Below are 22555 nucleotides of genomic sequence, written 5' to 3' on the forward strand. Positions count from 1 at the left end.
TTGATGCTTTATGAAAAGTTTATGGAGACAATGCTCCAAAGAGATCAGTTTACAAATGGATAATTAGTTTTAAGAAAGGATAAGGTAATGTTGAAGAAGAAGCCCACAGTGGCAGATCATCCACATCAGTTTGTGAGAAAAAAATTAATCTAGTTGATGGCCTAATTGAAGAAAACCAACAATTAACAGCAGAAATGATAGCCAACACCATAGACATCTCAGTTGGTTCACCTTACACAATTCTGACTGGAAAAGTTCAGCAAACTTTACACCTGAGAGGTACAAAAACCATTGCACCAAGATCAGCTACAGACAAGAGCAGACCTTTCAATGGAAATTTTAAATAAATGGGATCATGATCTTGAAGCATTTCATTGAAAACTTGTAACAGGAGAGGAAACATGGCTTTACCAGTGTGATCCGGAAGACAAAGTGCAAGTAAAGCAATGGTTACCAAGATGCAGAAGTAGTTCAAACTACAAGTGGACTGGTGGAGAGCAAAGGTCATGGCAACAGCTTTTGGATGTTCAAGGCATTTTGCTTGTTGACTTTCTGTAGTGCCCAAGAATGGTAACAACTGTTTATTATGAGAGTGTTTTGAGAAATTTAGCCAAAGTTTTAGCAGAAAAATGCTGGAGAAAGCTTCACCAGAGAGTTCTTCACCACAGCAAAACTCCTGCTCATCCCTCTCATCAAACAAGGACAATTTTGTGAGCGTTTTGATGGAAATCACTAGGCATCCACCCTATAGTCCCGGTTTGGCACCTTTGGACTTTTTGTTTCCTAATCTTAATAATTTTTTTAAAGGCAGTACATTTTTCTTCAGTTAATAATGGAAAAAAAAAAAGCTGCATTGATGTGGTTAAATTCCCAGAACTCTCGGTTCTTTACGATGGACTAAATAGCTGGTATCATCCCTTACAAAAGTGTCTTGAACTCGATCAAGCTAATGTTTAGAAATATAGCTTATACTTTTATCTTTTCAAGCTAATGTTTAGAAATATAGTTTATACTTTTAATTCCATTTTTCCACAAACTTTTTGAAGTCTCCTTGAATATCCACCCCTTATAGAGGGGAAAAATTCTTGTGACCATTCATGTTAACTTAAATTAATGCTGACTTAATTTTCTATTTTGTAAATATACATAAACATAAAAGTTGATACAAATTTTGTTTATAGCCCCTAACAAACAGATTTGTGAAATAAATGCATTCAGAAACAAACTAAAACAACATTAATGGAATGGATGCTACTGTTTTACTGAGGTGTAAACATGGTACTGGCTGCTATGGAAAAAGTTACAGTCGTGTGCCTTGTGATGATTGCTTTGTCTACAGCTTTACTCTTGGCAGACCTCAAGACTGTTGAAATGAGGGGAAGGGATCTGAATCCCCAAAGGAATGTCAACTGGCCATGGAGGCTCATGCCTGTGATCCTTGCACTTTGGGTGGCCAAAGCAGAAGGATTCCTTGAGGCCAGGAGTTCCAGATAAGTCTTGGCAACAAAATGAGACTCTGTCTCTACAAAAAAATAAAATAATTAACGAGGCATGGTGGTGTGTACCTGTGCTAGCTGCTGGGAAGGCTGAGATGGGAGGATCACTTGCATCCCAGGTGTTGAAGCTGCAGTGATTTGTGATTATTGCCACCACACTGGGCAACAGAGCAAAACCCTATCTCTAAAAAGAAACTGGAATGTCTTTGTGCTATGCAAATCCTAATTTGAAGAATTCTGCATTAAATTCTCTCCAAACATTTTTCTAACTCCTGTGAGCAGTTCAGTTTTTATTTGATTCAGGATTAGGCTTGGATAGTAGTTAACTAAATTGGATTAAAAGTTAACTGTTTTGTGAACTAATAAGGAGTTTTTCTTTTTTTAGATACAGGCAGTCCTTGCTTTGCACAGTTCCAATATGCATAAATATCAGTTACCACAGTAAAGTTAAATAAAACCAGTCCAACAATGTGGTTAATATTTCCATGACCACAGTATTGGGAAAACTTGCATAAATTTTGCTGCTAGCTCTTTATTCCATAAACCATTGTGCAAAAAAAAAAAAAAAAAAAAAAAAAAGATGTGCATCATGATCAGTCTTCAATTACATTACTTCTTTCAAAGTTTGTTGGTGATTCATTACTGATCATCAGTTCATGCACAGATAGCAAAGCACAAAGTGGATAGTAGCGTTGCCTCCTCGACCCCAAAGATTAAACTCGTGACCATTTACAAAAATGGATAATCAAAAGAGGTAATTGGTTAGCAAAGAACAGGGCAGCAAAGAAAAGTGATAATGCTGGAAGTGAAATTGGATGTGATTAGATTTGAAAGTGGTGACAGCAAAGCAAAGATAGGTTGAGACTCAGACCTGCATGAAACTGTAATAAAACCTATTTTAAAAGGCTGATAAATGTAAAAAGGTTAAGTTGCTTCAGGGTCTTTCAGTTTTAATTGCACTGGGAACAGAAAGCTGCTTGTGGTTGAAATGGAACATTTACTTGTTTGGATTGAAGATTAATCAAAAACAAATCCCAATCAGTTTGACTAGCATTCAGGCCAAAGTTACTGCATTGAAAGTTAACCTTAGTTACTGCATTGAAAGAAAATGGTAATGACAAGAAGACTGAAAGAGAATATATTACTACCAGTAAAAGCTGGGTTCATCATTTCAGAAGTTGGCATGAATTGACGTTAAGCTATCTCATGAAGCTGCAAAACTTCAGATGGAATATTACAGAAGATATAGCTGACTACGGGAATGTTAACGCTGCTGCTGTTCAAGAGGCAGTTTTAGATATGTAGCCAGAGGAATTTAGCAAAGTCAAATGCATAGACATAAATTAAGAAAGTGGTTGTGACTTAAAGAACGACCATGTCTCAGGAAGTGATGCCAGCAAAAAACTTCACATTAAAGGAGCTCTCGGATACTTCATTACATTGAAAACGCAAAGGATAAACTTTTGGAAGCTGACTCAAAGCTAAGAAGGAGTGAGACAATTTGCCAAGGCATAGAAAAGATGCTCACCAATTAAGTTATATAAGACAAGCGTTGCTCAAACTACTCTTGATAAAAGTATAAAGAAATGTTTTAATGTTTCAATGTTTCTAATATTTTAAATTACTAAAATTTAGTATACTATATAAATATTAGTTTTACATTATTAGAAAAAAATACAATTTTTAAATTTTTATTTATTTATTTATTTTTTAGATGAAGTCTCGCTCTGTTGCCCAGGCTGGAGTACAGTGGCGCGATCTTGGCTCACTGCAAGCTCCGCTTCCCGGGTTCACGCCATTCTCCTGCCTCAGCCTCCGGAGCAGCTGGGACTACAGGCGCCCGCCACTACGCCCGGCTAATTTTTTGTATTTTTAGTAGAGACGGGGTTTCACCATGTTAGCCAGGATGGTCTCGATCTCCTGAAAAATATTTATAGACAACAGCAGGAGAGGTTTCTTTTGTTTTGAGAGAGTGTGCTGCTGTATCACCAAGGCTGGAGCAACCTTCGCCTCCGGGACTCGAGCGATCCTCCCACCTCAGCCCCCCAAGTAGCTGGGACCATAGGTGTGCACCACCACTCCAGGCTAATTTTTTTGTGTGTGTTTTTAGTAGAGGCAGGATTTTGCCATGTTGCCCAGGGCAGTCCTGAGCTCCTGAGCTCAAGCAATCTGCCTGCCTCCGCCTGCTACAGTGCTGGGATTACAGGCATCAGCCGCCGTGCCCAGCCAGGAGTTTTTAATCTAGCAAACTTAAAAGTCACAAAACAACCATAAATTTTTGCAAAGATTAAGATTACATTGCATAATTTCAGCTTGCATGCTCAAAGCCAGGACTCCTTGCATGTAAAACAAGCTAGGGAGCCTGCATATGTAACCAGATGTAAATATGCACATCAAGTCTACAAACAGCTGTATTTTTCCTTCTGGCATTCAGTTATAATTTAACATTTACTTTTTTTTTTTTTTTTTGAGATAGGATCTCGCTCTGTCACCCAGGCTGGAGTGCAGTGGCATGATCTTGGCTCACTGCAATATTCACCTCCTGGCTCAGGCGGTCCTCCTACCTCAGCCTCCTGAGTAGGTGGGACTGCTGGTGCCTGCTAACACATGCAGCCAATTTTTGGTTGTTGTTGAGACCAGGTTTTGCCATGTTCATGGGACTGGTCTTGAACTGCTGGACTCAAGTGATCTGCCCATCTCAGTCTCCTAAAGCGTTAGTATTACAGGTGTGAACCACTGCACCTGGCGTGACATTTAGTTTTCATATTGCTTTTATGTGTTGCTATATCAAAAGTTTTGAAATAAAATTTTATAATACTGTGAAAAAAAAACTAGTTTCTTATTACACACTAAAAAGCCCATAACAAATATTTAACTTTGTGTATTATTGTTATAAAAGTGCAATAAGTAATATCATAACATTTGCTTTCATTTAATTTTTTTCTGCTTCTTTGTAATACAGTCCCTAATCAGGTCAAAGAAAGTGCAAAAAGTGTTTTCTTTTTGTTTATACCATGTTCTTTTCTTCTCAAAATAGCAGGCATAATTTATAATTTGGGCAAAACCTGTGGAACACCCTGCCCTAACCCGTGATTTTCTACCTGTTTTCTTCAATTGTCTCCTTCACTGAAATCTAACCCTGACGTAGCAAGTAAGAAGGTATGAATGAACACTTTGAACCCAATAGGGTGAATGTTATGAAAATCAGATTCTACATGTCTCTCCATAGGAGCAAATTATTATTGGGTTCATTTGATTGAAAATATTGATATAAAGATATAAGTTTGAGGACAAAATTATATCCTATTACTTCTACTTTCCTTAATTCTATATGGTAGCATTTATAAGATGTACCTGAAGAATAAACTCAGATAAAGAGAGAGTGATACTTACCTCCAATGGTGCTGATCAAAGACAATGTTAGAATGATTTCAGGGAGGTCATTAGGACCACTGAAAAGTAAACTCCTTAAATATTCTAGCCACGTGCTAGAAACATTTTTCTGAAGATTGATGTCAGAAACAATGTCTGTATCATCATCCATCTTGTCGTTTTTCACAGTCCATCTGAATCTAAGAAACATAAGATTTGCCTTCTTGGTGGCCTTGTAATAATTTTCTAAAAAAGAAAAAAAGCCCTATTCTCTTTTAATTAGTTCTAGTGATTTCTCATGGTCTGCCAAATTTAGGGATGCCTCTTCCTTATACGATGCTTTCAAGTTAATGTAATAAAAAAGTCAGAACCCCAAGTGATAGAGATTACCAGTGTTACCTTATGTTTACTTATAATGCCAAGCACTACTCAGTTGTTACCTACCCTGAATCCATCCAACCGTCTGAAAGAAGGATTCTCCATCTAACCATTCACACTCACCATTGTGGTCATTGGAACCACAAGCTGGTGCAGGTTACTTAGTTCTGTGGACGGACAACAAAGGGTTTTGTCCTCAGATTATCTAAGCCCCTGGAAGCATGTTCTGACAGCTATTTCAAAGTAGGAGGGAAACCCGGGAAAAATATTTGGATCGCTTTTGTTGTTTTATCCAGACAGAAATTAATAAATCATGATGATGTTCAATCACAGCCTCCTTTAATCTCATTTGGGACACTGACAGGCCAGGTGTTCTCTAAATTTATATGTGTATATAGCAACCAAGAATGTAAGAAAAATATTAAAACCAAAAAAACTTTATTAAATCAGGGAAATTGTTAGATGTTCTATTTCTTTGTTACTTCTTGGAAGAGGAACAAGAGGGGCCTTGATAAGAGTTTGAAGCAATAGACAGTTAACCACAGTCAGGTAATCTCGTCTGCTTCCCAGGGAAAGGAAAGTTTTACATCAAGGTCTTACATTTCACACAGGATATTATGATTCCATCTCTCATAATGGTAGCTTGACATTTTTTAGTGCCTTCTATCAGCATCTCATATGGCTGCCTTGATAAGAACTGTAGTCTCAGCTACTTGGGAGGCTGAGGCGGGAGAATGGCGTGAACCCGGGAGGCGGAGCTTGCAGTGAGCCGAGATCACGCCACTGCACTCCAGCCTGGGAGCACAGCGAGACTTCGTCTCAAAAAAAAAAAAAAAAAGGCCGGGCGCGGTGGCTCAAGCCTGTAATCCCAGCACTTTGGGAGGCCGAAACGGGCGGATCACGAGGTCAGGAGATCGAGACCATCCTGGCTAACACGGTGAAACCCTGTCTCTACTAAACACATACAAAAAACTAGCCGGGCGAGGTGGCGGGCGCCTGTAGTCCCAGCTACTCGGGAGGCTGAGGCCGGAGAATGGCGTGAACCCGGGAGGCGGAGCTTGCAGTGAGCTGAGATCCGGCCACTGCACTCCAGCCTGGGCGACAGAGCGAGACTCCGTCTCAAAAAAAAAAAAAGAAAGAAATTATAATTCCTGGCCGGGCGCAGTGGCTCACGTCTGTAATCCCAACACTTTGGGAGGCCGAGACAGGCAGATCACGAGGTCGGGAGATCGAGACCATCCTGACTACAGTCAAACTCAGTCTCTACTAAAAATACAAAAAATTAGCAGGGTGTGGTGGCCGGCGCCTGTAGTCCCAGCTACCTGGGAGGCTGAGGCAGGAGAATGGCATGAACCTGGGAGGCAGAGCTTGCAGTGAGCCAAGATCACGCCACAGCAGTCTAGCCTGGGTGACAGAGGGAGACTCCATCTCAAAAATAAATAAATAAATAAATAAATAAATTATAATTCATCTCATAATCTGGCAATTTGTTTTTCAGTTTCATACACACATGCGCACACACACACACATCATATACATATATATGTGATATATATATGTTTCCTTATGTGTTGTTTTTTATTATAAAACAATATTTTGAAGGGGAAAATAAATAAATACACGTTTATTGTGAACACTTCCTGAAATAAATATGTAAACAAGTATTTCAAAAGCAGAAAAGAAATGACCCCGAATCATATCTAGTGGCTCTTACAGGTTTTATTAGGATTGTTGGGCTCATCCTTTTATGATTATATTTTGTGCTGTTTTCCTCTTATTATTGTATCACCAGCATCAAAAGCCTTATAGGTAACATTCACAAAGGTTGTAACGTATTACCACCAAGGTAAAAGTGCATTCTCAGGCTGGCGTAGTGGCCCATGCCTATAATCCCAACATTTTGGGAGGCTAAGATGGGAGAATCCCTTGAGGCCAGGAATTCAAGACCAGACTGGGCAACACAGCAAGACTCCATTACCACAAAAAATAAAAAACTTTGCTCAGTGTGGTGTTCACCTATGTCCTAGCTACTCAGGAGGCTGAGGGGGTGGGGGACATTGTTTTGAGCCCAGGCATTCAAGGCTGCAGTGAACTATGATCATGCCACTGCATTCCAACCTGGGTGACAGAGCGATACCTTGTCTCTAAAAAAAATTTCAGAATCTGCAGTCAGACTGCTTGCATTCATAGGTCTGATGGGCTTCTGCTTCTAGGTTGAAAGACTCAGGGTAACTTACTTCAACACCACTGGCCTCAGTTTTCAAATCTGTATAATTTTCTAGTCTATGTAGTTTCTCTCCCTGTATTTATTATTTTTTGGAACCACCTAAGGAGCTATAATGATACTGGTGCCTACGTCCTATCTTCAGAGATTCTGATTTAATTCAGTCTGGTTTGCAGTCTGGGCTCTTTAGGTAATTTTAATTTAACCCAGCCAAGGTTAGCAACCACTGTGATTCACTCAATTCAAAGACAACATTGCTCAATATTTAGTCTCAAAGCCAGCTTCTTTTCAGTATTCTTGGTGGGGTTTTGTGAGAAAAGCTGTCAATGTCCTTCAGCCAAATGCTACCAGAAATACATCTGTAGTCAACAAGTTTGGTTTATTATTTATTTGCTGCAGTGGAGGAGATGACTCACCATGGGAAACCATGGGGTATATCAGCAAAAGAGCGTTAGAAATAACCTATTAGAGCATCTGCACTTTGGGTAATTTTGGAAAAGGTCTATGGAAGTGAGGGTTCAGTTTTGATAGGGTGCTGTCAGAAAGTGAGGACAATTCTGTGATTGAGTATTTCAATAAAACTTTACTATAAAGAGGGTGGACTAGAGCTAAGATAAAGCTGTAATGGGCACAGAAGCAGCAGTCACTCATTTTAGCTGAGAGTGAGGGTGGTTGGTGTTGTATAGATTGCACAACAACCTTTGTGTCTTATTTTGCTAAGGTTTGGAGTGACTTTGTCTGATGTTGATGTTCTGTGGGATCATTTATGTCAAAGAGGAGAACAACATTGGCCCAGCTATGAGCCTAAGGCCAGCTTGGAGCAACATACTGAGTCCTGTCTCAGTATCAGATCACTTCCTGGATTTGGGGGCTGTTTTGGGTTTTGTGTTTGGTTCTTTTCCTCAAAGGATTTCTAAATTCTTTAACATTACCTAAACATATCAAGAACTGTAGGTAGACCTGAAGATCTCGAATGTAATATAAGTGACAGAGAAGAGTGAGCTCAGCTACGTCTCTTAACAGAGATTCTCAACCTTGGCCACACATGGAATCATGTGGCAAGTTTTAGAAAATACTGATGCCTTGGTGCCCACCCTCCAAGGTTAATTTAATTCATCTGGGGTGCAGCCTAAGTATTGGCAACTCTAAAAGCTTTCCAGTGATTGTAATGAGCAAACAGTGTTTAGAAACACTGCTCCAGGGGAAGCCCCTGCCTTTAGGAAAGAACATTTTGGTCAATTGGTAATATTTGCTCTTAACATCAAACTATTGAGAAAAATATTGGCAATGTCACCTCCTAACTTGCCCACTCTTATGCCAAGACTAACCATCCTCGAGTATACAGGCTAGATGAAATAAGGAAAACTGTTTTCTGTACCACAGTTATACATTCCTACATGCTTTCTGAATTTAATATAGTTAAGAAGTCTATTGTTTTCCAAATTAGGAATACATGTTCCCATGAGCATTTTTATCATTTCTAAAATTATTTAAAAATTTACACATTCAATTATAATAAATTTTTTTTCAGAAAATAATAAAATTGTGCTGTGGTCTGATAGAGTGGTTATTGTGATTTCAATTCTTTTGCATTTGCTGATGAGTGTTCTTTGTTTGACCACATGGTTGATTTTAGAGTATGTGTCATGCGGCGATGAGAAGAATGTATACTCTTTTGTTTTTGAGTGAAGAGTTCTGTAGATGTCTATCAGGTTCATTTGAGCCAGTGCTGAGTTTAGGTCCTGAATATGTTTTTGTTAATTTTCTGCCTTGATGATCTGTCTAAAACTGTAGTAGAATGTTGAAGTCTCCCACTATTGTTGTGTGGGAGTGTCAGTCTCTTTGAAAGTCTCTAAGAACTTGCTTTATGAATCTGGGTGTTCCTATGTTGAGTGGATATACATTTAGAATAGTTAGGTATTGTTGAATTGAACCCTTTACCATTATGTTATTCCCTTTTTTTTGTTTTGTTTTTTGTTTTTAAATCTTTACTGGTTTAAAGTCTGTTTTGTCTGAAATTAGGATTGCAACCCTTGCTTTTTTCTGTTTTACATTTGCTTGGTAGATTTTCCTCCATCCATTTCTTTTGATCCTGCATGTAAGATGAGTGTCTTGAAGACAGCCTACCATAGGGTCTGGGTTCTTTATTCATCCTGCTACTCTGTGCCTTTTAATTGGGGTAGTTAACCCATTTACTTTCAAGGTTAGTATTGATATACGTGGATTCGATCTTGTCAGCATGATGTTAGCTGGTTATTATGCAGACTTGACTGTGAGCTTGCTTTATAGTGTCACTGGTCTATGTACTTATGTGTGTTTTTGTAGGGACTGGTAATGGCAACATTATTCTCAACATAAGAGTGGGCTAAGGTTTCATGACAAAAACATCAAAAGCAATCACAACAAAAGCAAAAATTAACAAATGGGAATCTAATTAAACTAAAGAGCTACTGCACAGCAAAACAAACTATCAACAGAGTAAACAGATAACCTACAGAATGGGAGAAAATTTTTGCAAACTATGCTTCTGACAAAGGTCTAATATCCAGCATCTATAAGGAACTTAAAATAATCTACAAGAAAAAACAAACAACCCCATTAAAAAGTAGGCAAAGGACAAGACACTTCTAAAAGGAAGACATAAATGCTGCCAACAAGCATATGATAAAAAGCTTAACATCACTGATCGTTAGAGAAATGCAAACCAAAACCACAAGGAAGGTGGCATTTCACACCAGTCAAAATGGCTACTATTGAAAAGTCAAAAAATAACAGATGCTGGTAAGGTTGTGGAGAAAAAAGGACGCCTATACACTGTTGGTGGGAATGTAAATTAGTTCAACCACTGTGGAAAACAGTGTGGTGATTCCTCAAAGACCTAAAAACAGATCTACCATTTGACCCAGCAATCCCATTACAGGGTATAAACACAAAGAACTGTAAACTGTTCTATCATAAAGACACATGCATGTGTACATTCATGGCAGCACTATTCACAAAAGCAAAGTCATGAAATCAACCCAAATGACCATCAATGGTAGACTAGATAAAGTAAATGTGGCACATATACACCATGAAATATTATGCAGCCATAAAAAAGAATGAGATCATGTCCTTTGTAGGAACATGGATGGAGCTGGAAGCCATTATTCTTAGCAAACTAATGCAGGAACAGAAAACCGAATACTGCATGTTCTCACTTACAAGTGGGAGCTAAATATTGAGAACACGTGGACACATAGAGGGGAACACACTGGGGCCTACTTAAGGGTGGATGGTGGGAGGAGAGAGAGGATCAGGAAAAATAACTAATGGGTACCAGGCTTAATAGCTGGGTGATTAAATAATTTGCACAACAAATCCCCATAACAAACCTGCACATGTACCCTAGAACATAAAAGTTAAATTATAATCACATTAATAGTAATAAAATTACCACAAATCCTGTTTACTCTTAAATTCAGAGATATAGATGATCAAATTCAACACAATTTATCTCTCTGGCTATGCATATGTGATAAATACCATTTGGCTTCCCCAACCCCTACTCCAAAATCTCATAAGAAATCTTTATTTCAGAATAGATGTCATTTTAAAATAGTTTTTAAAATACTAGCATTACTGTAGCTTAATATGTTAAATGTATGGGTAAAGAAATAGCGATGAGAATAAACAGGCTTTCAATGTAATTAAAACTCTTCATCTTAAGCTGACTTTTGACAGCTTTGTAAAAGTCTGTGAGTCCAAATCTCATTAAGGAAAAAAATACTGGTTATCACAAAGGTCCTCTGCATTAATTTATTAGTAAGTTAGCTGACTGGGCACAGTGGCTCACGCCTGTAATCCCAGCAGTTTGGGAGGCCTAGGCGGATGGATCACTTGAGATCAGGAGTTCGAGACAAGTCTGGACAAAATTGTGAAACTGTCTCTACTAAAAATCCAAAAAAAAAAAAAAAAAAAAAAATTTAGCCAGGTGTGGTGGCACGTGCCTGTAATCCCAGCTACGTGGGAGGCTGAAGCAGGAGAATTGATTGAAGAGGCGGAGATTGCAGTGAGCCAAGATTGCGTCACTGCACTCCAGCCTGGGTGACAGAGTGAGACTCCATTAAAAAAATTATATATATGTAAAAAAATTATATATATATATACACACACACACACACAAATATATATAAATATGTTAGCTAAAATCTTAATTCTCTTTGTGTGTGGAGGAAACTAATGACTGCTCTCTCAAAAATGACATGAATTTGTCCTTGTCAGTCAGCCAGCATTGAGAAATGTTGTCTCATGAACCGGAAGTCATATTAATTTACCGTGTTCCTGAACATGGAAACAGTCTTTCTTCCTTCACAATGGAAGGGTTTGCAAGAATTCGTTGAAGAAAGCATCCTGAAGAGGGCACTGTGGGGTCTCAGTAATCTTCACAACTACAAAGCTCACGCTTACTGGTTTAATTTATTTTGGTACCTGGGGCTGGACTGTCTCCTTAGTAAACTCTCGCACCACACAACGCTGACATCTTACTGACTCTGAAGGTGGGTGGGTTATTGCCCTCCTAATGCCCCTGCACTCAGAATGAGCCCTTCATCCGGCTCAGGATCAGCTCCACACACCTGAGGCGATTCCCTGAACCAGTGAGCTTTCCCCAGGGGCTGGACTTTTCAGTTTCAGTAACGCAAAGGGAACACATGCTACTGGATAGTTCACAAAGAGTTGATGTAAAAAACATAATGGAGGAGGGCAAGCGGCTAGGGGGTAGAAGTTCAAACCGAGAGGCTAGCTGAACTTTGGGAAAGTGTTTCATAGTCTGCCACAAAAAAGGCGGAAGCTCCAAGAGCGAGTGGCTGAATCTGCAGCTGGAAAACTGTAGGAGCCTTTGTTCCTCTAGGAGGCGAGACTGAGAGAGAAAGTACCAGTAGGAAAGGTCAACTTCCAGAAAAAGAAACTAGAGACTGGAGAGCTCACCATCCGGAGCCTCAGGTGGACTATCCCGTGGTGTGCAAGTGGAAGTGGGGGGCAGCTCTTTCGCTCACAGCCAAACAGCCCAGACCAACTGCAACCTCACTGACAGTTACATGCTCCAAGCTCGCCCCTAGTCTGCACCCGTTAGCTTCAGGCCCATAATCTCTGACTTGATTGGTTGATGAAATACAACGTCATTGCTCCCGTATACCTCAGGCATTTGAGGACTTAAGGTTTTGTTTTGTTTATTTTAAAAAATAAATAAATAGGGGGTGAAAATGAACCTACAGAAATTACACCATTATGTTAATTTAAGGCTTTGGGACGGTGGATTTCTGACAAAGAGCTGTTGGACACTGCTTTCCCAGAACTCTAGAAGGAAGTTTCCTGGATAAGATAGTGTGGTAGAGATATGAAGACGCAGGTTGCTGGGTTAGGAAAAAAAGTAAATGGATATTCTGGGCATGTAAGAGAATGAAATCAAGATGACAAGGTGAACTTTCACTCTGGGATATATGTGAGGAAATTTTCAGGAATAATGATATACTCATTCGTTTTTTCTAAACACAATATGTAAAAAATATTTTAATTGAAATTACTTAGTTATTACTATAGAGCCAACTTTTCATATTCCTACTCTCATAAAATATCTTAATGTTATTTTAAATTGTATTTAATGTTCTGTTCTCTGTGTTTCATCTCTTTCTCCCGACCCACACGTTTATAAGTGAATGGTGGTAAAATTCCCAGCTCTTCATTTGGTCTCCTCTGATACTACCCTGACTAAGAAGGCATGAGGTAATTTGTTTGACTGGATGGGAGTAGAAGTTCGGGCTCCCTACATGGTCTCCACTGAGGCATGGGGTGCCTCTTTATCACCTGGTTGTTATGAAAGTTCCAGCTCCCACTAGGCCTTTTCTGATACTGCTCTGGTTGGGTTGGGGGAACAGGCAGGGTTTTGGCATCTTGTATGGTACGGTTGAAGTTTAAACTTCCTACTCAGTCTTTGCTGGTATGTGGGTAAGGGGAGAGGGTGAACATTTTACTGTGGTGTTTGGTTAAAGTAGAGCAGTTATTGGAAAAAGTTTCTGTCTTGCTGGGCTGCCCCTTTTCTTGGGTCTTTAAAAAATCTATTCTCAGCCAGTTGCAGTGGCTCATGCCTGTAATCCCAGCACTTTGGGAGGCTGAGGAGGGTGGATCACCTGAGGTCAGGAGTTTGAGACCAGCCTGACCAACAAGGTGAAATCTCGTCTCTACTAAAAATACAAAAATTAGCCGAGTATGGTGGCAGGCCCTATAGTCCCAGCTCTGGGAGACTAAGAAAGGAGAATCACTTGAACCCAGGAGGTAGAGGTTGCCGTGAGCCGAGATTGCACCACTGCACTCCATCCTGGGAGACAGAGTGAGATACCGTTTCAAAAAAAAAAAAAAAGATTCTCATTGTTGGAAATACCACATATCTGTGTGTGGGTTATGGTTCATAGGTGGATATATATTTAAAAATTAATTAAGTTGCAAACCTAATATTTGCCACATTATGTATTTGTTTATATACATATGTCTTAAGTATATATGTGTATATATACTTGATATATGTATATATATACTTGATATATATATGTTATTGAGAGATATATATATCAAACAGGAAATTTAAATGTTGTCTAATATTTCTCTTTAGCAGTACACTCCAATGACCACACACTGGACATTCTTGTAATCCAAAATCATTCTCCTTTTTTTGTCTAAGAGATGGGATCTCACTCTGTCACTCAGGCTGGAATGTAGTGGTATGATCATAGCTCACTGCTACCTTAAACCTCTGGACTCAAGCAATCCTCACACCTGAACCTCCCAAATATTTGGGTGAATACTTCTACAGGCATGTCACCACACCTGACTAATTTTTAAATTCTTTTTGTAGAGATGGAGTCTTGCTATGTTGCCCAGGCTGGTCTCAAACTCCTGGCCTCAAGCCATCCTCTCCTCAGCCTCCCAAAGTCCTGGGATTATAGATGTAAGCCACCTCCCATGGTATCAGTGGAGACCATGCAGGGAGCACTAATGGGACACCCTTCTCTTTCCCATCCAGGGGGTATCATCAGAGACCTAGTGATGAGCCTGAAGCCCCACTCCTACCTAAGCACTAAGAAGACACCCCTTCTTCAGCTGTGTGTCAGTGAAGACTAAGTAGAGAACTTGAGCTTTTATTCCACCTTGCCTACAAGAGGTGACCCCACTTCTCCTGCCAGAGCAGTGTCAGAGGATGCCTGGTAAAACCCGGCATTTAAATAAGATCCAGTATCTTATAATATCTGCAATGCCCAAATAGAAATTGAAAATCACTCATCATACCAAGAACCAAGGTGATCCCAACTTGAATGAGAATGGACAATAAAAGACACCAACCCCAAGATTACACAGATGGTAGAATTATCTAAAAAGGATTTTAACATAGCCATCATAAAAATATTTCAGCAAGTACTAATAATTATGAACACTATTAAAATAGATGAAAAAATAGAAACTCTGGGCAAAGAAGTAAAGTTCCAGGGAAAAAAATAGGTTCTATAAAGAGAAGTCAAATGAAAATTACAGATGCAAAAAATACAACAACAAATTCTAAAAAAAAATAAATAAAAAATAAATAAATAAATAAATAAATCAGCAAATGGACTGCGTTGCACTTCTCTTGTTAAACTTAATTCTGGTCATTTAATTCTTTTTTTTTTTTTTTTTTCAATCACAATGGAACTGGCTTTTTAATTTTATGTTTGCATTATTCGTTGCTAGTGTATAGAAGTACAACTGATTTTTCTGTATTGATCTTGTATCCTATAACCTTGGTGAACTCATTTATAGGACAGTGCAAAAGTAATGGCAAAAACTACAACTACTCTTGCACCAACCTAATATTAGCTCTAATAGGCCTTTTGTAGATTTTTAGGGGTTTCTGTATATAGGGTCATGTCATCTGCAAATAGATATACTTCACTTCTTGTTTTCCAAACAGTATCCCACCCCATCCCTCACCTTTTAAAAAATCTTGCCTAATTGGCCTGGCTAGAATTTAAAATACATTGTCTAATAGAAGTAGGGAGAACAGACATTCTTGTCTTGTTCCTAATCTTAGGGAAAAACTTTGTTTTCACCATTAAGTATGCTGTTAGCTATGCGTTTTTCATATATGCCCTTTGTTAATTCAAAGTAGTTTCCTTCTATTACTAGGGTTTTGTGTGTGTGTGTGTGTGTGTTTTTAGTATATGTTTCATATAAAGGTGTTAGATTTTGTCAATTGCTTTGTCTGCATGTGTTGAGATTATCAAAAGCTTTTCTCTCTTATGGTGCATTCCCTTGACTTTCATTTGTTGAACCAAATCTACATTCCTGAGATAAATCCCACTTGATCGACGTATAAATTTCTTTTTTATATGCTGCTGGGTTTAGTTTACTAGTATTTTACTGAGGATTTTTGCATCTATAGTCACAAGAGATATTGATCAATAGTATTTTCTTGTGAATTTTTTGTCTGGCTTCAGTATCCAGGTAATACTGACCTCAAAAAATGAGCTAAGAAGTGTTTCCTTCTCTTCTACTTGTTGTTATTGTTAGGATTTGTGAAGAATTTGTGTTACCTCTTTAAGCATTTGGTAGAATTCACCAGTGAAACCATCTGGTGGCTTCTTTTTTGTAACAAATTTTTTTATTACCAACTCAATTTCTTTACTTGTTATAGTTATATTCACATTATCTATTTTTAGTCAGTTTTGCTTGTTTCTATTTTCTATTTCTCCTTCCATATCTGCTGTAATCTTTATTGTTTCCTTCCTTTGCTTTTTTGAATTCAGTTTGTTTTTCTTTCTCTAGTTTCATAAGGTGAAAGATTAGGTCATTGGTTTGAGATTCTTTTTATTGACCATATATATATATATATTTATGGTGTGCAATGTGGTGTTTTGATATGTGTATATATTGTGGAATAATTAAATCAAGCTAATTAACATATATATCCCTTCACGCATTTATTATTTTTTGTCTGTGTGGTGACACACTTAAAAATCTATTCTCCTAGGAATTTTCAAATATACACTATATTATTAACTATAGTCACTATGTTGCACAATAGATCTACAGAACTTATTGCTCCCTTTCAGCTGAAAGTTTGTACCCTTTGACCAACATCACTATATTTCCTTTTTCCTCCATCCTCAATCTCCTAGTAAGCACCATTCTAATCTCTACATTTTCATTTCTCTACCCCCTCCACATATGCTATTGATATAACAGTTTACATCTTTTACATATTATTTCCATGACCAAATTTTTGAAGTTACAGTAATTTTTAATACTTAAAAAATTTTTTTACACTGGATTAAGTCTAATTTATGTGCCACCTTTATAGTATTTAGTATATCCTAAATTTAACTATATTCTTACCTTTATAGTGAGTTTTATACTTTCATTTTTTCATGTTACTAGCATTCTTTTGTTTTAACTGGAATAACTCCCTTTATCATTACATGTAAGGCAGGTGTAGTGGTGGGTGTACTCCTAAAGCTTTTTTATATGGTTACTAAATTCATTTAGATGTTCTACAATATTTTCTTTTAAAAGCTCTATTTTGCACTTTGGGAGACTAAGGTGGGGGGATTGCTTGAGTCCTGGAGTTTGAGGCCAACTGTGACAATATGGTGAGACTTCATTTCTACACAAAATTTAAAAATTAGACAAGCATGGGCTGGACACGTTGGCTCACGCCTGTAATCCCAGCACTTTGGAAGGCCAAGGCAGATGGATCACCTTGAGGTGGGGAGTTCAAGACCAGCCTGACCAACATGGAGAAACCCCATCTCTACTAAAAATACAAAATTAGCCGGGGTGGTGGTGCATGCCTGTAATCCCAACTACTCGGGAGGCTGAGGCAAGAGAATCGCTTGAACCTGGGAGACAGAAGTTGCGGTGAACCAAGATCTCGCCATTGCACTCCAGCCTGGGCAACAAAAGCGAAACTCCGTCTCAAAAAAAGAAAAAAAAAAATTAGACAAGCATAGTGGTACATATCTATAGTCTCAGCTACTCAGGAACCTGAGGTGGGAGAATCACATGAGCCCAGAAGGCAGAGGTTGCAGTGAGCTGAGTTTGCACCACTGCACTCCAGGCTGGGTGACAGAATGAGAGCCTGTCTCAGAAAAAAAAAAAAAAAAAGCTGTGTTTTGCTGTATTTTATCTTTCACATTTAAATCTTCAATGCATTTGAAATAGGTTTTTGTCTCCAGTCTTAGATAGGGGTCAATATACAATATATAATTTTTCCACATGGATATCCAATTGACACAGCATCTTTTGTTGGAAAGATCATATTTCTCTAATCTTATGCACTGTTTTATTTGTATATTTTTATATATATATATATCAGATGACTGTATTTGTGTGTCTTTTTCTGAATCACTATTTTATTGTATATTCTTATCCTTAAATCAATATCACGTCGTATTACTTTAGCTTTACATCTGGAACAGAGGTAAGTCTTCTGTTCATTATCTTGACTTTTTTCAGAATCAGCTTGTCAATTTTCACAATTAAAAATTCTTTTAAAACTGGTTGAATTTTGGCTAGGTTTGTGCTGAATCTAAAAATTAGCTTGGAGAGAACTGACATCTTTATGCCTTTCCCTGTGTATGAGTATGTTATATCTTTCCTTTTATTTAAGTCTTTAATTTTCTCAGAAATATTTGCAGGTTTTAGTGGAGAGGTCTTATAAACCTTTTAATGTATTTATTTCTACATATACTTTTCTTCCTTTTTAATGGGGAGATGAGCCGTTGTAAATGCTATATTCAAGTGTTTGTCTTCTATGAGTTTATTGAAGATATATAGAAAAACCACTTTTTTTAAAGATACTATTTTTTAGAACAGTTTTAGGTTTACAGAAAAATGGAAAAGACAGTACAGAGTTCTTAGGTACTTTCTTCTCTAGTTTTTTTTTTTTCTATTATTAACATCATACATTAACATAATACATTTCTTAAAATTAATAGACCAAATTCAATACACTTTTCATAACTAAAGTTCACAGTTCATTTTGATTTCCTTAGTTTTTACCTAATGTATTTTTCTATACCAGGGTGCCTACCAGAATATCATACTGCATTTACTTGTGATGTCTACTTAGGCTTCCCTTGGCTGTGATAATTTATCAGAATTACCTTGTTTTTGATAACTTTTAGACTACTTTGAGGCGTCAAGCATTTTGTAGAATTACCCTCTCTCAGAGCCTGTGTGATGGTTTTCTCATTATTAGACTGGGGTTATGGATTGGCAGAAAGCTCCCAGAGGTAAGGTGTCATTTTCATCACATCTTATCAAGTGTGTGCACTGTCAATTCTTATGTTTGCATAGATACACTTATAATACAGTTAATTTTCAGGTTACAGTCTGCACTCCTTGGAATTCCTAAATTTCTTTTTCTGGTATCTTAAGGTAGAAGCTTATTGATTTAAATCTTTCATCTTTTCTAATATATGCATTTAGTGCTATAGATTTTTCCTCTGAACACTGCTTTTACTGCATCTTACAAATTTTGATAAGTAGTATTTTTATTTTCATTTAAAGTATTTTTAATTTTTTTTTAGATTTCCTATTTAACCCATATGTTATTTAGAAATATATTGTTTGGCCGGGCGTGGTGGCTCATGCCTGTAATCCCAGCACTTTGGGAGGCCGAGGCAGGTGGATCACGAGGTCAGGAGATCGAGACCATCCTGGCTAACATGGTGAAACCCTGTCTCTACTAAAAATACAAAAAATTAGCTGGGCATGGTGGCGGGCACCTGTAATCCCAGCTACTTGGGAGGCTGAGGCAGGAGAATGGCGTGAACCCGGGAGGTGGAGCTTGCAGTGAGCCGAGATCGCGCCACTGCACTCCAGTCTGGGAGACACAGCGAGACTCCGTCTCAAAAATAAATAAATAAATAAACAAACAAACAAATAAATAAATAAAAGAAATATATTGTTTAATATCCAAATATTTGGGGATTTTCCATTTATCTTTTTGTTATTTCTAGGTTAATCCCATTGTGGTCTGATAACATATTTTGAATGTTAAACTGTTGTTTTAACTCCCAGAATGGGTTCTAGATTGACTAATGTCCTATGTGAATTTGAGAAAAACAAACATTCTGGTGTTTTTGGATAAAGCGCTCTTAATGTTATTAAGTTGATTGATAGTGTTTTCAGGTCAATTATATCCTTCCTGATCTCTTGGCAGCTTGATCTATTAAGGGATGTTGAAGTCTCTGGCTATAACAGATTTGTCTATTTTTCCTTGTGGTTCTACCAGTTTTTGCCTCACATATTTTAACATCTATTGTTAGGCACATACATATTGAAAATTATTGTCTTTTTAGAGAATTAACCCCTTTATTGTTATATGATGCCCTCTTCTATCCCTGAAAATTTTTCTTGTTCTGAAATCTGCTTTGTCTAAAGTTAATATAGCTACTGCAACTCTCTTTTGATTAGCGTTAACATGGTATTTTTTTTTTTTTGGCTCCTTTACTTTAAACTTATCTGTGTCTTCATATACAGTCATCCCTTGGTGTCCATGGGAGATTGGTTGCCTCCTCCCCAGTACTCTACATTACTGTAGAGATGAGTGCTCAAGTCACTTATATAAAATGGTGTAGTATTTGTTTATGACCTACACACATTCCATCATATACTTTCTTTTAAACATTTTTATAACATTAATATTTATTGCTTTACATGAATACTGTATTGAAAGCCCAAGCATTCCATTTACTCACAGAAACTGTACAATTACATATCACTTCACAAATGCAATGGACACATTACAGTCTACAAAATCAGAAATTATAGAAATTTAAAAATTCTGAGTATCAAATAATAGAGATGAAGAAATAGGCATAAGTAAGGCAGCCTGTAATTTTGACAAAGAAGTTGTAGCTTCCCTGACTTTAAATATGTGAATTTGAAAATATTGGGTTTGGAGTAATCATTGTCCTTTGTGTTGATCTAAAAAATATAACACTGGCTGTCAAATAAGCATGTTTGGAAATATTTAATTCACTTCAAAATGTCATGCAAATTGTTGTCACTTCTATGCACCCTAAGGCTTCAGTCATTTAGCTCAGGTACATTACTAAAAGTAATATATTAATTCTTCCAGTACAGTGATGTTTCATGTCATTCACATTTGCATACTCTGGAATAAAATAGAAAGAAATATGCTATATTCAGAATGTTCAGAAAAGCAAGCAAAAGATCAAGGAAACTGCTGGTTATTCTGAAATAATCTTGTCTTGAGGCAGGAAATTAAAGAAAAATAAAATTTAAAAGACAGAGAAAAAAGTTTTCCTGTTTTAAGTTAACTTGTCCCAGAGGCAGCAACAGGCACAGCCCAGACCCAGGAAAAGTCTTGATAATATTATCTAATATGCTCTGAAGACTCTCCCAGCACTCCCTCAACACAGCGAGAAGAAAAACAAATTTCCTTTTGTTTTATGGAATGAGTTTATAGATTCTTGTTCTCTTAACTAGTTACTTCAAGTATGCTGTTTTATCTAAGAAGTACAACAAAAGTCATGAGAAGCCTGAGTAGGCCTGAACTACAGCTGCCTGGACACCATAGCGAAGGTTACAGGACAAGCCTGTGCACAGACAAACCTAAATAACAAACATCTGGGTTGCTTGGCAACGGTTATATGCCACCCTGTCTTTGTCCTGCCTCTGGATCCCTCCTTTCATGCCACAGTAAGCTTGCTTCAAGCTAGCCCGCCCCGTTTCGTGAAGTGTGTATAAAAGTCAGGTGCTGTCTTTTTTCTGGGCCCACTCTTTTGGACGTGAGTCAGCTGGGCCTGAGTGAACTCAATAAAGATTCTCCTGTTTCAACCAGAGATCTCTCTTCGTCTTCCTGAATCTTGCAACATTTCCGGCAAGCGAGCCAGTAGGCCCATGGAGAGGACAGGTCGGCTGTGTCCTTTGCCTGTAGGTGATCTGGGGCCCCAGCAGTGGGAGACCTATAACTTCAGGCACCACTGGGAGAACTTAAGCCCAGAGCCCAGAGTAGGAAGTGGCTCTCCACCTCCCAGCGCCCCTCCCCGGACAGTGCATCAGAACCTGGAGGGTTGCAGGACAATCTCAAGAGCTGCACGCAGACATCTGAACTGCGGTAAGTTTTGGGACCCAAGGCAGGGAAGTCCATCCCCTAAAGACGAAGGGGAGCTTGATCACTTCTGGGGGAATGACCACTAATCCAACCCAGAGTGGCTGGGGGCGGCAGGAGAGGTTTACCGATTTGGATGAGCCTCTTGTCCCCACTAACAAAGTGAAAGTGGTTCACTGGATCTGGAGACAGGAACTGGAAAAAGGGAGGAAATGGGCCAATAGAGCGGCAAGTGCAGCAAGGTAGAGCTTGCTGGCAGGGTGGCAAGAGTGGCTTGCCACCGCAACTGGGAGTGTGTGGGTGCGTGTGAACCTACCCAGGACACGAGAGACGCTTGTAATAAGGGAGGAGAACACTCCTCATATCATTTTATGCCAAATTTCTGCCTCCAAAAAAAGAAGAAATAAAAACTAACAGGCAGAAATGAAATCCACAGGCAGACAGCCCGGCACTGCACCCTGGGCCTGGTAGTTAAAGATCGACCCCGACCTAATCCGTTATGTTATCTATAGATTACAGACACTGTATAGAAATGCACTGTGAAAATCCCTATTTTGTTTTGTTCTGATTTAATTACCGGTGCATGCAGCCCCCAGTCACGTACCCCCTGCTTGCTCAATCGATCACGACCCTCTCACACGCACCCCCTTAGAGTTGTGAGCCCTTAAAAGGGACAGGAATTGCTCACTCGGGGAGCTCAGCTCTTGAGACAGGAGTCTTGCAGATGCCCCCAGCTGAATAAACCCCTTCCTTCTTTAACTTGGTGTCTGAGTTTTGTCAACATTTCTTGGTTCACTGACTGGGAAGTGAGGTGAATGGTGGATGGTTGAGGCGACTCCTTAGGCAGCTTAAGCCTGCCCTGTGGAACATCCCTGCTGGGGACTCAGACCAGCCCAAGCGATGCGGATCCTGAGAGTGCTCCCTGGTAGGCATTTG

At 38.5% G+C, this 22555-nt stretch overlaps 1 protein-coding gene across 1 annotated transcript in view; it reads right to left on the bottom strand.

The window, feature by feature from the left end:
* Positions 1-22555, bottom strand: part of SLC9C1 (solute carrier family 9 member C1) — a 165025-nt gene that overhangs the window by 109678 nt on the left and 32792 nt on the right. Inside the window, 2 exon segments of the mRNA XM_025375446.1 lie at positions 4890-4953; positions 4955-4984. Coding sequence (XP_025231231.1) covers positions 4890-4953; positions 4955-4984 — 94 coding nt within the window.

This window comes from Theropithecus gelada, chromosome 2, assembly GCF_003255815.1.
Source record: "Theropithecus gelada isolate Dixy chromosome 2, Tgel_1.0, whole genome shotgun sequence".
Taxonomy (NCBI): Eukaryota; Metazoa; Chordata; class Mammalia; order Primates; family Cercopithecidae; genus Theropithecus; species Theropithecus gelada.